This window comes from Sus scrofa, chromosome 2, assembly GCF_054392235.1.
Source record: "Sus scrofa isolate SSC_HxYL_T2T_F1_AM1 chromosome 2, Sscrofa_HxYL_maternal_Yorkshire_Landrace_v2.0, whole genome shotgun sequence".
Lineage (NCBI taxonomy): Eukaryota > Metazoa > Chordata > Mammalia > Artiodactyla > Suidae > Sus > Sus scrofa.
In genome coordinates this window covers 42,095,159-42,110,924 of record NC_139384.1, presented here as the reverse complement: position 1 = coordinate 42,110,924, position 15,766 = coordinate 42,095,159, and the positions used below count along the sequence as shown (strand labels likewise).

The following is a 15,766-nucleotide window of genomic DNA, read 5'->3' as shown; positions in this document are numbered from 1 at the left end:
TTGTTTCACTTAGTATGAGGGTCTCTGGTTTCATCTGTGTTGCTGCAGATGACATTATTTTGCTCTTTTTTATGGCTGAATAGTATTCCATTGTGTATATATACCACATCTTCCTAATCCGTTCATCTGTTGATGGACATTTAGGTTGTTTCCATGTCTTGGCTATTGCGAATTGTGCTGCATGAAGATACAGGTGCATGTGTCTATTTTAAGGGAAGTTTTGTCTGGGTATATGCCCAAGAGTGGGATTGCTGGGTCATATGGTAGTTCTATATTTAATTTTCTGAGGTACTTTCATACTGTTTTCCATAGTAGTTATACCAGTTTACATTCCCAGAAACGGTGTAGTAGAGTTCCCTTTTCTCTACACCCTCCTCAGCATTTGTTATTTGTGGATTTATTAATGATGGCCATTCTGATTGGTGTGAGGTGGTACCTCATAGTAGTTTTAATTTGCGTTTCTCTAATAATCAGTGTTGTTGAGCCTTTTTTCATGTGCTTCCTGGCCATCTTATTTTTATTTTTAAGTAAATCCAGATTATTGATTTTTTTCACTAGACTTTCTGCAGAAAAGCTCATTTTATTTTTACCTTCCCTTTGCCTCACTTTTTAAAATAGTTAATTCTCCCTAAGAGTATATCAGTAATTCAGTTTATTTGAACTGAAAGAAAATAGGCAAGAGAAGTGCCTTATTCTTTTATCATTATCTACTCCAAGAAGATAGCTGAGCAGGCATTTTTTTTAAAATAAAATTCCTATTTCAGTGAATAATGTGAATGGTTCTTCTAGCTCCAGATCTGAACTGTTGTGTTCCTTTTGTAGTAATTAATTTTTGAAGTGTAAATGCAAATTTTAATTTTAAAAAGCAAATGTCAATTTGAGAAGAAGAATGCCCCATGAGCATCATGGGAGAAAGTATCGGGTGTAATTCTCTTCCAGATGGCACCCCTACAGGTGAGGCAGCAGCCTGTGAAATTACAGTCTGAATTACACTGCAGATGAGCAGGGCATTTGGAGCAAAGCCTTCTGATATCAGTAATAAATGACTTGGTTCAAAACCAAGGACAATCCCCAGGAAATTAAAGGCTATTCCATCACGTAGGGAGCCTATAGTAAAATGAAGTTTAGCAAAGTGGAAAGTTGAGGAAAAGGACAATAACCATGAGCAGTATATAGATTAATCTTTTCATCTGTTAATATTTTTAACTAGACATTTTAATTTATGTCATAAGTGTTACTGTGTATTGTTTCATGGATTTTCCAAAATACTATTTTTCACAGTGGACGGTGGCTAAGAGCCACTTGCCATATGAGCTATCACTGTGAAATATTATGAATCAGACAGCTATTGTAAATTCTAATCTTGTCTAATATGCTCTAAGAATTTTTTATTTCAGAATACTGGAGTCCTTAATTACAAATGTAGTGTAATATAATACAAATACTAAGTCTTATTTTTTTAATTAGGTAAGTCAACTTAAGAAGCAGCATAGAGTAATGATTCAGAACTTGCTATCTGTAGTCAGACAGACCAAGGTTCAGATTCTGACTTGTTCAGCATTTCTGTGGCTGTGAGCTGTTTTTCAAGTCCTATGATTTTAGGTTATTAAACATTTCTAAGCCTCAGTTTTCTTATCAGTTAAGTGGAAGTAACAATAAAACAATTAAATAAGATATTCCATAAAAAGACACTTAATACAATGAACTTTAGCAATTTCTACTATTATTATCATTTGAGAATTTTCATTTTAGAAAGCAAAACATTTTAAAATAACTGATTTTAATTTAAGTGCTATGATGGAGTATAGAGCAGGGTAAAGAGATGGAGTTTGGCCGGGGAAAAAAAAGAAGATAATTTGGAGACATTAGGAAAATTCTTTTTGAGGAGGAATTAGTTTGAGCAGATATCTGGATACTAAGTGAAATAAATGACCAATAAAACTGTCAGTCTTCGGTCAGTATCAAATAATGTATCCATATTTAGCAGATAGATGAAATTTGAATATGTGCAATCTATTCTTATTTTGAAGGAATGCTTTTCTATTGATTTACTAGTTAACTTATTCCTTTTTTTTTTTTTTTTTTTTGTCTTTTTAGGGCCACACTCGTGGCATATGGAGGGAGGTTCGCAGGCTAGGGGTTTAATCAGAGCTGTAGCTGCTGGCCACAGCCACAGCAACACAGGATCCCAGCCGCATCTGCAATCTATACTACAGCTCATGGCAATGCCAGGGAGCAAGGCAAGGGATCGAACCTGCATCCTCATGGATGCTAGTTAGATTCATTTCCACTGAACCGTGACAGGAATTCCTAGTTCACTTATTCTTTAAGTTTAGGAACTGCTTTGACTGAATAGAAGTCTTACCATATACTTATGCAAGCAGTATCTTGCTACAAAAATGAAATATATACTATCAGAAATAGATATAGAGGAAAGTATTATTTTTAATTATATACTAATTAAGAGAGAAAAAGGAGAAAAATGCAGTAGGAAAGATGAAAGAAGAAGGACTTGATTTAGCCTTCTGTTTCTATCCATTTTAGCCCAGTACTACTTTATGTAGCTGACCTCTTGTGATGACTTTGCCAAATTAGAGTCATATGACATAGTTTATAGGTTTTATGTGTTAATTCTGTGCCAGGCACTGTGCTGGATCCTTTACATGTATCAACAAAAATATTTGATTATTTACTTTCAGAAACTCTGATCTAATAATGTTGCCTGACTCTAAAAAAATTGGAAGCATTGGTTTCCTATTATGGCTCAGTGGAAACAAATCCGACTAGGATCCATGAGGACACAGGTTCAATCCCCAGCATCGCTCAGTGGGTTAGGGATCTGGTGTTGCCATGAGCTGTGGTGTAGGTCGCAGATGTAGCTCGAATCCCACGAGGCTGTGGCTGTGGCTATGGCATAGGTTGGCAGCAATAGCTCTGATTTGACCTCTAGCCTGGAAACCTCCATATATATAAATCATGATCACAATCTAATTTCAGAACATTTTCATCCCAAACCCCTGGTCCACCCTTCCGTCCCCTCCACATCCCTTTTGGTAACCATAAGTTTCTCAAAGTCTGTGAGTCTGTTTCAGTTCTGCAATTAAGTTCATTGTATCCTTTTTTTTTTTTTTCTTTTTAGATTCTACGTATAAGTGATGTGGTATTTGTCTCTCACTGGCCAACTTCACTTAGTATAATAATCTCAGCCATAAAAAAATCCTTCATTCTCATTTATTAAACATAATTTGAAAATTCTTCTTCACTTTTACAAATATGCTTTTAAGTAGCTCTTAATATTTTTAGTTAAGCTAGCCAGATTTACTATTCCAAACCCCTTTACATGTCTTAACATATTTAATTCTCCTAACAACCCTCTGGTGTAGAATACCATTGCTGTTGTCACTTTACAGATGAAGAAACTGAGACTCACGGATGTTAACTTACCCAAGGTCACAGAGAAAGGAGCTCCTCTAGGATTTAAATCCAAGAGTCCATCCACCCCTTCAGTTGGTTCTGTGGATATTAATTATAGTACTGACTTAAAATGTATAATTTAATCTATGGCTAGTAATAACTTTATCCTAAATGCAATAAATGATCATGATGCTAGAAGGAGCTACTTTCAGTTATTGATTAAAAAGACTATTTTGAGGGGGTGGAGTTCTTTGTGATGCAGTGGGTTAAGGATTCAGTGTTACTGCACCTATGACTCAGGTTTGATCCCTGGCCCGGGAACTTCCATATGCCTTGGTGTGGGCCTCACCCTGCCTTCCCCCAAAAAAGACTTTTTCTTTGTTTGTAGTATGAGGAAGTAAGATGGAATTTGAACATATAGAAGGGAAATACTTAGATTTAACTAACTACTTTGAAAGAATAGTACTAGAAACAGCTTGACACAGTGCCAAATCAATAACACATTTTTTTTGCCCCCTTCAACAAAAGACTGTACTATATGGAATGTACAATCTTCCGTATGAATTACTCAATTTGTATGAAAATGTGAATTTATTGTATTTTAATGTTTTAGCATGCAGCATTCTTGCAAATAGGGACCATTTTTCCCTAGCCTATTATGTTTCACTAGCTAGTCTTTTTTATATAAGGTAGGTAGATGCCTCCTCTTTAAATAATTTTTTAGCATAAATTATAATTTACTTTAATTAACTGATGGATGCTTATTTATAAGCATTTGTGTGCAGAGACTTTCAGGAATTATGTCAGATTGATAAAAATTTCTTAGTTGAATTTCAGAAGTCTCTTGTGCTTTGAATACACAGATGATATTAATGGGGAACTAACTTAAAAGAGTTAGACTTAAGTACTCTGTCCTAGAAAATAGTGTCTACCAAATCCTTAGTTTTCTTAGTGTAAACACATTAATAAGAGAGTCTTGTTGCTAAATCTGTCTTTTGCGGCAATTATTTTCTTATCAGGAATTAGTGTGTTGGGGGGAGAAGGTAAATGCCAAAGTAGAGCTGCTAGGAGCAATTTAATTAGCCTCCTTTATAAGTGATTCAAGCATGAACGCTGTATTTTCTATAAATTTTAAATTGTTGTTATTCTCTTGGGAAGATTGTCTCTTCTTGGTTTGCTGGTTTTTCCTGTTCTGGAGAAACCTTTAAACCATTTTTGTTCATAGTGTTCTGTATTGATCGTATGAGACAGTTATTTATGCCCAGAACAAATGAGTAGAGACAGTTTTGACTTAGAATGCTGACATTAGGCATTCTTAGTCAAATTCATATTGGTTTACCCTAAGCAATAATAAGGTGCACTAGTGCTAAGCACTGGGCTGAGCACTTGACTTTCCCTGCTGCTCACAACTATCCGAGGATGGGCCCCAGAAGAAGACTGGCAGAAACTGGCATTGATCTCTAATTCATGATTACTTTATCATTTCTATAATAAACTTTGTAGCACTATTAAAATGTACTGTGTTTGTGACCCATTAGTGGCAAATTATCTTTTCATTGTGATTGTCCTTTCTTGGTGTAGGAGTTCCCAAGTTTCATAAAATGGAGTTCAAACAATGCTAGTTGCGCAGGGTGTTAAACACGATAAACAGGAAAAAAGAGGTGTCAAAATGGGTAGTACTTGGTTAAAATATGTTTGGCAGTCTTTTTTTTTTTTTTTTTTGGCTGCTCCCTCAGCATGTGGAAGTTCCTGGGCCATGGACTGAACCCATTGCACAGTTGCAACCTGCTCCACAACTGCAGCAAGGCCAGGTCCTTAACCCGCTGTGCCACCTGAGAACTGCTTCAGCAGTCCTCTTTACCGTAACACTTTTCAGAACTTCAGAACTGTTAATATGCTGACTTGAATTACTAAGAGGAGGGTATAGATAGCATCTGGTCTTTCTCACCTCTTTGATTAAAACTCTCCTCCCCTCCTTTTTTTTTTCCCCCAACTTTTTAAAGAGAATATCATTGGGCAGGAAACACTTTGGGAAAAGCTGTTCTAGACCAGAGTTCCTCAGCCTTAGCTTTATAGACATTTGGAGGCAGACATTTCTTTGTTGTGAGGACTATCCTGTGCCATTGAAGGATGTTTATCAGCATCCCCCCAGTTGTGACCATCAAAAATGTCCCCATGGAGCAAAAATCTAGTTGAGAACTATTGATCTAGACTAATAGGGTTGTATTCCAGGGAGTTATAGGATACATTCACAATTTCTATCTGAAATTTTGTTTTTAAAAAAAATTATTAAAGTGTAGTTGATTTACAATGTTGTGCCAACTTCTGCTATATAGCAAAGTGATTCAGTCATACATGTATGTACATTCCCTTTCTTATATTATCTTCCATCCTGGTCCATCCCAAGAGACTGGTTATAGTCCCCAGTGCTGTTCATCAGGACTTCATTGCTTGTCCATTGTAAATGTCATAGTTTACATCTGCTAACCCCAAACTCCCCATCCGTCCGTCTCCCTCCATCCTCCTCCTCGGCAACCACAAGTCTATTCTCTATGTCTGAGTCTAAAAAGTTTCCATTTAATAAGGAAGAAACAGTAGTCTAGAAAGTGAAGCACAGAGAAGGTTCAGCACATTCTATGGTAAAAAATTTTTGGATCTGCTTTGTACCCTGGCCAGATTTTCTAGTAATTGTAAAGTGGAGAACTTACTGCAAAAAATAATTTCAAACTTTGCAGAATATTATATAGTACAGACAAAATGCTTTCTATTAGAAGAGCAACCCAGATGTTTAAACTGATCTGCAGATGATGATATTGCACATTTCTAAAATCCATTTTTTTCTCTCTCTTTTTTTTTTTTGTCCAGGGCTATTTTCTTCTTTTTGAGTCTATGTTAGATTCTGTCCTTTATGCAAAGAACAAATATTTGGCAAAAGGAGGATCGGGTAAGTATAAAATTGTAGTTTTAGTAATCTAATTTTAGAGTAGCAGAACCAAAGGACCTTTGGATTTCAAATAAACTATGCATGACTGAGAAAGTTCCCAATAGAAATGAAAGATGTTTCCATTAGAGGAAACTTTAAGGCATTTGTTTAGTTTACTGTTGATAGGAGAACAGTAAGATATGCAGGACTCCAAGTTAATGGTATTTTCATGAACACTTTTAATAAAAATACTAAGGATAAATTTGGAAGCTTTTTGATTATCAGATGAAAATCAGACAGAAACTCTTTTTGACTTTTAATCTTTATGACATTTAGTTGTTTGTGTCCACCCCCCAACCCCCATCCCCCGACCTCAATAGAATGTTTCATACTGGGTTGGAGATCATTCACTTTGGTAGCAAATTTTCCATGACTTCACTAAATGTATAAACCTGCCTTCTCTGTGATTTAACAAGAACTTTTAAATAGAGTAGTTTCTTCTAAGTTTTTAAAGCACAGCATACCCAATCAGTATTTTTAAATCGATCCCAATAAATTTGGAAGACTTCCTTTTCATGTCCCCATGGTAAATTTTAATTTTTTTGTCTTTTTTTTTTTTTTTTTTTTTTTTGTCTTTTTTGGAGTTTCCCAAGCTAGGGGTCGAATCAGAGCTGTAGCCGCCATCCTACACCAGAGCTACAGCAACGCAGGATCTGAGTCTCGTCTGCGACCTATACCACAGCTCATGGCAATGCTGGATCTTTTGTCTTTTTTTCTATTTCTTGGGCTGCCCCTGCGGCATGTGGAGGTTCCCAGGCTAGGGGTCGAATCAGAGCCATAGCTCCTGGCCTACACCAGAGCCACAGCAACGCGGGATCCGAGCCGCGTCTGCAACCTACACCACACACACCAGATCGTTAACCCACTGAGCAAGGGCAGGGATTGAACCCGCAACCTCATGGTTCCTAGTCGGATTCGTTAACCACTGCGCCACAACGGGAACTCCCCCCTGGTGAATTTTTAATCAATTAGCCCTTACTACTCAGAGTGAGATGCATGCTCAGAATGAGATTTTGTTTTGCAGACTTTATGCTGTGAACAGTTGTGTACAAACAGAATATTCTCAGGGATTATGTTTTGCTTATCTTTGGCTCTTCCCTGATCTCCATAGCTCCTGGAACATAGATGGAGCATCATATATGTTTATTGCATTGAATCATTAAAACTGAATTGAGGAGCTTCTACTATGACACAGTGGGTTAAGAATCCAACTGCAGTGACTCGGGTCCCTGCAGAAGCTCGGGTTCAATCCCTGGCCTGGCACAGTGGGTTAAAAGATTGGGCATTGCTACAGCTGTGGCATAGGTCACAGCTGTGGTTCGGATTTAGTCGGGCCTCAGTACTTCCATCTGCCACGGGTATGGCAATAAAAAGAAAAATACTGAATTGAATAGCATCTGTCTCCTTTCAGTCACCTTTCTCTGTACCTTCCCTTTCACAGAGCTTCAGGATTAATAAATCATTTCCATAGTCAGAGTGCAGTTGATAAAACTGTTATATAAAAGTAGATGGAAAGGAAGATCCATTTTGAACTAGTGACATAAAGCACTTGACCCTACTTACACCTCCTGCCCATCCATGTTCCATGAAATTACTTCAGCAGTAAAAATCAGCAAGGCCAAAACAGAAAGAGCACAGAGAAAATTCTCCAGTACAGTTGAATTTTTTTTATTATAGCATTGCCTTATAGGATTGCCTTTCTTATTCAAAGTGCTCACATTATATCACTCTATTCTCTGCAGCAATTTCAAGGTAAGTTTCTGATCTCTGACATGAACCTGGCAGAATTTTTACATACATTTTTACCTGCAACAGTTGACTATATCTTTCTATAATTACAGTGGTTTTTGTTTTTTAAATAATAGCTACACTTAATGACTAAACATCGTATATCATCTACCATTTGCTGATTTTCAGCTAGCCACCAAATAATATACTTTACTTTTATTTATCTTATTACATGTAATCCTCACAGCAGCACTTTGAGACTTAGAAACATAGGCGTCCTGGATGGTACATATTAAATGTCTAGGCCTTGAATATTTTTTTTTCTAAACTCAGATCTTCCAGATTCCAGTATTGATGTTCTTTTTACTATCCCTTGTTGTTTCTTTTTTAGAGTACACTTTATTGAATCTAAGTCTTGCCTTGAAGTTGTGCTGGGGAAGTTTCAGAAAACTGTTTCCATACCTCCCTGAGTGGTATTCATTGATCTTACTGAAGGACTGACAGCAACTTAATACATTTAAATTGAATTCTCAATGAAGTGCATTAAGAACTTACAGCCATGTGAATAATGAGGTTATAGGTGAAATAGTAGCCGAGCTATTTCCCATCATGAGGGGGATAAAGTGGAGGCTCGAAAGTCTAGCACTTTCCATATTTTTATATAAAGCTGATACTAGTATTAAGATAATCTGGAGATATATTGAAGAAGGTCAGCATTTAGCTGCATAAGCGGTACTGTTAAATGATACTAGTTAACAGAATCCAGAAATGTAGGAAAAGTCAGAAATGAACAATATGAAGTTGGCTTAGCCTATTTTGTGTATTCGAGTGTGCCTTGATGAATATCACCAATCATCTAGATGTTCTTTCTTTTATTTCCAACAAAGCTTTCTTTTATGTTTTTTCTGAAGGAAAGATTTACTAAGCAGTTAATAGTGTAAACATTTTAGAAAGAATGACTGAATTATGAGAGAGGGAGTCTATTGAAGACCATGTAAGCATGAAAGAACCACAGTTTTATTTCTACATGAGTCTAGGTTTAATTTATGTCTCACTGTGTATATAATGGCATGGGGTAAAGCTATTATAAAACAGAGTCAGCCAGTAACTTGAGTGTTCATTCTCCTAATCACCAAGCAGTTCCCTAGTATTTTAGAGGTACTCACTACTATTATCACTTATAAAAAGAAAGTTTTGTAAAGTCAATGAAAGTGAATTTACTATATTCTGTTATTGTTAGCTAAGACTTAACTAATTATGTATCAGAAATTGTAATGTTTTACATCACTACAACCAAGAGATCAGGAGGAAAACCAAGAAAAATTTGGTCATGACCAATGCATATTTTTACAACTAGGAATTAAGACAAAAAACTACTGTATATTTTAGCATGACAGCATAGAATGTAAATGTTTTATGCCTTAACAGTGTCAAATACCTCATCTTACAAAAATTGGAAAGGCAATACAGGAGGCATGTGTGAGGAAGTATGTATACTTAAATGAATTTATCTTTAATAGGAATTTATGTAATATCATTTAAAGTAACAGCATTATACACACATTTAGCACTATGAAGGTCATATTAAAATGATACTGTTGATTAAAATTGAATGGTGACACTTTGGTCATCCATCCTGTCTGTATCTTGATTGTGATGGTGATTACATAACACTCTATATTTATCAAATCGCATAGAAAATATATACCAGAAAGGGCAAAAAAAGTGAGTTTTACTGCGTGTAAATTATACTCAGGTAAAGTGTCTTTTAAAAAAATTTGAAGTAACGCAGAAAGACTTGATTTGATTTCTAGCTATTTGAAAAAATGTTAAACCTGTGTACTAACTCTATGCCTACTTCTATTGTTGTTGTTATTATTGTCAGTACCTCTCTCTTTACAATAAAAAAAAAATTGGGTGATTAAGAAGAGGAAAGTGGGAGTTCCTATTGTGGCACAGTGGAAACAAATCCAACTAGTATCCATGAGGATGTAGGTTTGATCCCTGGCCTTGCTCAGTGGGTTGAGTATCCGGGATTGCCATGAGCTGTGGTGTAGGTCCCAGACGCGGCTTGGATCCTGCACTGCTGTGGCTGTGGTGTAGGCTGGCAGCTGTAGCTCTGATTTGACCCCTAGCCTGGGAACTTCCATATGCCACGGGTGTGTCCCTAAAAAGCAAAAAAAAAAAAAAAAAGAAAGAAAATGAAGGGGAAGAACAAGGAAATATACTAAATTTATCTTTACTCGTGATAGGAGATTAGTAAATACTGTTAAAAATAGACAACAAAAGATATTTATAAGGTTGTAACTATAAAGTTAGTTTCTAGAACAAAAAGGAATATTTCGTAAATATAATAATATTTAGGAAAAAAGCAAAGTACTATGTAGTTATACTATTTAAAAACAAACCTAGAGATATAGAATAACATAAAATGGTAGAGTTGTAAATTTAAAAAAAATTCTCATATCAATAAATGTAAATGGACTAAATCTATTAAAAAGAATTTTGGATTGAGTCACAAGAGAAAACCCAATTCTGTGTACTTTATAAGTGACACACCTAAAACAAAATTATACAGAAAAATTAAACTTAAAACGATGAAAAAAAATTCAGGCAAATAAAAAAAAAGAAAACAGTCATGATATTGATACCAAACAAAAGGGAATTTGGGCAACATGTTATATAATTAACCATATGAGAGGGCTTAGCACTAAGAAGCAAAAAAAATCATGCCCATCTTTATAGCTGCTTAAAAGGTTTTTATATGTAAAACAAATGAATAATCCAAAAGTTTGATTAAGAATTGAATATTTGGAGTTCCCGTCGTGGCACAGTGGTTAACGAATCCGACTAGGAACCATGAGGTTGTGGGTTCGATCCCTGCCCTTGCTCAGTGGGTTAAGGGTCCGGCGTTGCCGTGAGCTGTGGTGTAGGTTGCAGACGCGGCTCGGATCCCTCGTTGCTGTGGGTCTGGCATAGGCCGGTGGCTACAGCTCCGATTCGACCCCTAGCCTGGGAACCTCCATATGCCGCGGGAGCGGCCCAAGAAATAGCAAAAAGACAAAAAAAAAAAGAATGGAATATTTACCTAGTTAGTTTCAAAGAATCTCCCCACAAAATATCTGCTAATTACAAAAGAGAAAAGAGTAATTTTCAGTGTAAAAGCCTAGCTGACTCTACCTTAGTCGAGCAGTCTGGGCTGATATCCTCCAAAATGGGGTCAGTTGAAATTGTAGGAGCACAAAAATCAAATGACAATTATATTTTAGCTTCATAGAATCAAAATTCTATATGAGATGCTTGATATAAAGTAGTTACTCAATAAAAGTTAATCCTCCTCCTAAATTATAGCTGGTAAACATGAGATTAGTGTTAGGTTTATACATTGTAAGTTTTGAAGTGAATTTACGCATCATGACAGTATTATCTGCCTTTTGTAGCGTAGACTTTTACGTAACTTATCTCACTGTGATCAGCCACTGACACTGTCTCTTAGTGCTTATAGGTGTCCTTTAGTTATTCTATAATTTACTGCATAATTCCTCATCCTCAGACCTGTTTTTCCCACTTTACTGTTTTGGTTTTGTTCAGCGATATTGCAGTTGTATCATTTTTTTGCTTTTTTTTTAGTGTTATTTTTCAGTGCATATTTTAGGAACATTTTAGCCTAGCTAAGCTTTATTAGGCCTAATCACTTTATTATAAGTTAATGATAAAAAAGTTCCAGTTTCCAAATACATACTAGTAAGTTTAAGATAACCTCATTATATAAAATGAAATAATTTTAAGGTTATTCAGCTTCCAACTTATTTGATGACTTAGTAAGTTAGTAGTACACTTCTCTTTATGCATGTCAGTCATTTTATCTTTGACTGTTACTTCATTAAAATTTTTCTCCATATTCACATATATTGTGAAAAGAACAATCTGTTTTGACTTATTTATTTTCTCCTTTTGTTCTAAACCTTTTTCCTCTCAGCATATTATATACAAGCAATGATGCTAGTGTTTGCTAGGAATTGTTTTTTTATGCATCTCGGTCTTATCCTTTAGTGTCCAAAAGTTTGTGAGGCATTTCTAAGGGATAAAGGATTTCCCATCTTTATCTGTTCACCATGTGAGCTGTTCTAGTGACAAATGAATTCTGGGCAGTGAATCGAGAAGGACACAGATGTCAAATCCATGAATTTATAAATGGTCTGTTATGAGGGTGCTCTTGTCCAATCAGCGCTTTGTTAACTTCACCTACAAGAAGGAATAATTATTCAATTATGCTTCTATCTGACAAAAATCAAATGACAAATGTGTCAGAATGTGAAGGTAAAGGGTTAGTCAGGATTCTGGCAGGTGGCCCAAAATTATAGCCAGCTGTGAAGAGGTGGATAAAGAATCAAATTGACCTATAACATTGATAACAAATCTTTTATGAATATTCATAGATCTTGCTAACTGGAAGATTAAAAAAAAACTAATTTCATTTCTAAATTCTAATACAGGAACCATGATTTTCTGTATCTTTGTGACATATAATTAGCTTGAAAAATAAACAGTACTAGAAAATGTTAAATCATACTCCTTTTCAGTCTGTTTCTTATTACCGACATATTTTCAAAACTGGTTTTTCATTAGTTTTAGTAATTTGTAGTTTTTCCTTATAAAAAGATAAGTTATCCTTATTTGTCAGTAGTATTGCTAATACACCATATTGCTTAATATAGAGCCAGAGTTCAGCAAACTTTCTGTAAAAGTCTAGGGAGTAGTCAGCTTTGTAGCCCAGCTGGTCTCTGTCCCAGCTACTCAATTTTGCCATTATCACGCAGTAAAGCCATAGACTGTAGGTAAATAAATGGTGGCAGTGTTCCAGTTAAACTGTATTTACAAAAAAACAGGCAGAGGGCTGAATTTGACTCTTTGGCCCAAGTTTGCCAGCCTCTGACAGAGAGACTTGATATTTTTTTTAATACAATAAGATTTTTAATGATATTCTAAAATAGAGGAACTCTGTGAACTATGGTAAGTAGTTTGAATGCACACTGCACAACTCTTGAGAATATTTGGTTCCTGTAGATGAAAGTGAGTCTCACTCCCAGAAGTAGCACAGTATGATGGCCCTGAAAATGACCTCCCTCATCCATTTCTCCCTCTTCTATATCAGGAATGTCTATATCTAGTGTGCTGTCTGTTTTTGTAGATAAGGTTTTATTGGAAAATAGTCGTGCTCATTTATTTACATATTGTCTTTGGGGCTTTCAGGTCAGAGCAGCATAGATAGGTAGATTCAATGAAAACCGTACTGCCTACAAGTCCCAAGAGTCACTTTATAGAAAATGTTTGCTAACCCTTGATTTATATCTTTATGATGTGCCTCTTTAAGGGTGAAATGACATGGCATAATGTTGTAAAGCTTCTGTGATTGTCATATTAAGTCTAATACAAAGAAGCTGTCAACTATCTAAAGTTGTGGCAGAATTGTTTCTTCTTTAGTGTTTGGCATCTGGTTCAAGAAACTAAACATACATGCCTTTCCTGTGGCTGATACTCTTGTTGGTCAGCATTTACGATAGTATATCAGTTACTCTGAAGAATTTGTGTCAATCAGAAATTTAAACAGTCAAGAGGTTTACTACTCCTACGCCTGTGGAAGAAAAGGAAGTAAAAGTAACTCAGTTTACATGCAGTCAACTCTAACCATGGAGCTCTCACATCTGCCTCACATGCCCCCTTGCAGAAGATTTGGGAAACTTCTTATCAGTGCCATAGCACCAAGTATTTTTTTTCTGAGTATCTCAAACGTCAGGTTTGGAAGAAGCAATTGCTTTGATGCCAGCAGATCTTATCATGAGCTTTATTTAGAAGATAATTTAGTGGTGCTGTCATTGAATAATAAAATTCCTAAGGCTGTGGATAGAAACAAAGTTTGGGAGGAGAGGTTTATTTCTCTGCTGTGTAAGGCTGAAGGTTAGTAAATAATAAAGTATTGTTTTGTGCATTTCTTTGGTACATACATGTACTTGCTTTCAGTTTGTTGATATAGGGATATATAATTTATACTTTAATTCATGAATCCCCTACATGTTGATATTTGAAGGACATAGTTAATTTTGCTATTTATTAGTCAAAAAATATTTTTTTTAAATTTTGTGTTATAAAGACTTTGTGTTCTTTCTAAACACTCTCCTCTCTTACCTTTCTTAACACTTCATCTCTTGGTTTTCTTCTTACTTCTATGATCTAGCTTCTCAACCATTTCTTTCAGCCTCCTTTTCTTCTCATCCTTAAATTCTGGCACTCATCATTTATTCCTCTGGGTGACCTCATAACTTCCCATAACTTACATTTCCATTTATATGCTCATGGTTTCAAATTTATGCATTGAACCCAGATCATCTCTCTTGAATTTCAGGCCTGCGTAGTCAGCTGCTTATTGGATATTTTTCCCCATTCACCTCATAAGCATTAAACTCTTAGCTGACTTTTGAATCTGCCCTTATTATTCCCTATTATCTGCGCTTATTCCTTATTAATAATGGTTAGTACCACATTTTGTCCAGTTGCTAAGTCTAAACCTGTCGTCTGTGACTCTTCCCTTTTTCTCACTTCTACAGCCAGCCAGTCTTTTTTTTTTCTTTTTTTTAACTTAGTGATAGATGTTTTTATTAATTATCATTTCTTTCATTATATAATTCAACTTGAAAGATGAGCTCACATGCCCAGAGTTTGCATCTGGTACACACCTAACAAGAAGTCTGGATATTGCCTAGGTTCAGGTTTGATGAATGCAGTGGCTCAGTGACATCATCAAATACCAGTTCTTTTTATCTTTCTTCTCTGCTAGACTTAATATTTGGATTCTCTCCTTGATAAAGTACCTGGGGCAGTTTGGATCACCATGTCCTCACAACTACGTACAGAGACACAGGCAGCCAACTGTCCTATGAGTTCTACCTCCCAAACATCCTTTGATTATATCTCCTCCTTTCCATTCCTGTAGCTGTCACTCTACTAGAGATCCTGTATTATTACAGCTATCTCTTATTTTGTCTCTTTCTTATTCTCCACATCGCATTCTAGGTGACTTTTCTAAAACCAAAATCTGATCAAGTTGTCTTCCTGCATAAAAATTTTCACTGGCTTATTATTCTTAGGATAAAATCTAATTTATCAGGGTGGTTTATTCAGCAGTATTTTCTATGGTCCCTGTTTACCTTTGTAGTTTTATAGCTCACTGTCCTCTCAAGTTGGATTATCCTATGCCCCTCCATGTCCACTGCCCACTCTACCTACAACACTCTTTTCCCTCCCTCTCCTAACTTACTTGGTCTTTAGTTCTGTTTTTTGTTTTTGTTTTTTTTTTTTTTTTTTTTTTTTCTTTTGTCTTTTTCCCTTTTCTAGGGCCACTCCCATGGCATATGGAGGTGCCCAGGCTAGGGGTCCAATCAGAGCTGTAGCCACCAGCCTATGCCACAGTCACAGCAACGTGGGATCGGAGCCACATCTGCAACGTACACCACAGCTCACGGCAACGCTGGATCCTTAACCCACTGAGCAAGGCCAGGGATCAAAACCGCAACCTCATCGTTCCTAGTCGGATTTGTTAACCACCGCGCCACAATGGGAACTCCTTTAGTTCATATCTTACAT

At 36.0% G+C, this 15,766-nt stretch overlaps 1 protein-coding gene across 6 annotated transcripts in view; it reads left to right on the top strand.

The window, feature by feature from the left end:
• Window positions 1–15,766, top strand: part of PRMT3 (protein arginine methyltransferase 3) — a 138,983-nt gene that overhangs the window by 63,593 nt on the left and 59,624 nt on the right. For 5 of the 6 annotated variants that reach the window (XR_014837186.1, XM_085011750.1, XM_085011748.1 and 2 more), the window contains one exon: window positions 6,280–6,358. Coding sequence is in view for 4 of the 6 variants with exons in the window: in XM_085011750.1 (XP_084867876.1) it covers window positions 6,280–6,358 (79 nt within the window). In the remaining 2 variants the exon portion in view is untranslated. Of the gene's footprint in view, window positions 1–6,279; window positions 6,856–7,079; window positions 9,827–15,766 lie in introns of those variants that run through there. The other variant, XR_014837187.1, reaches the window with a different exon arrangement.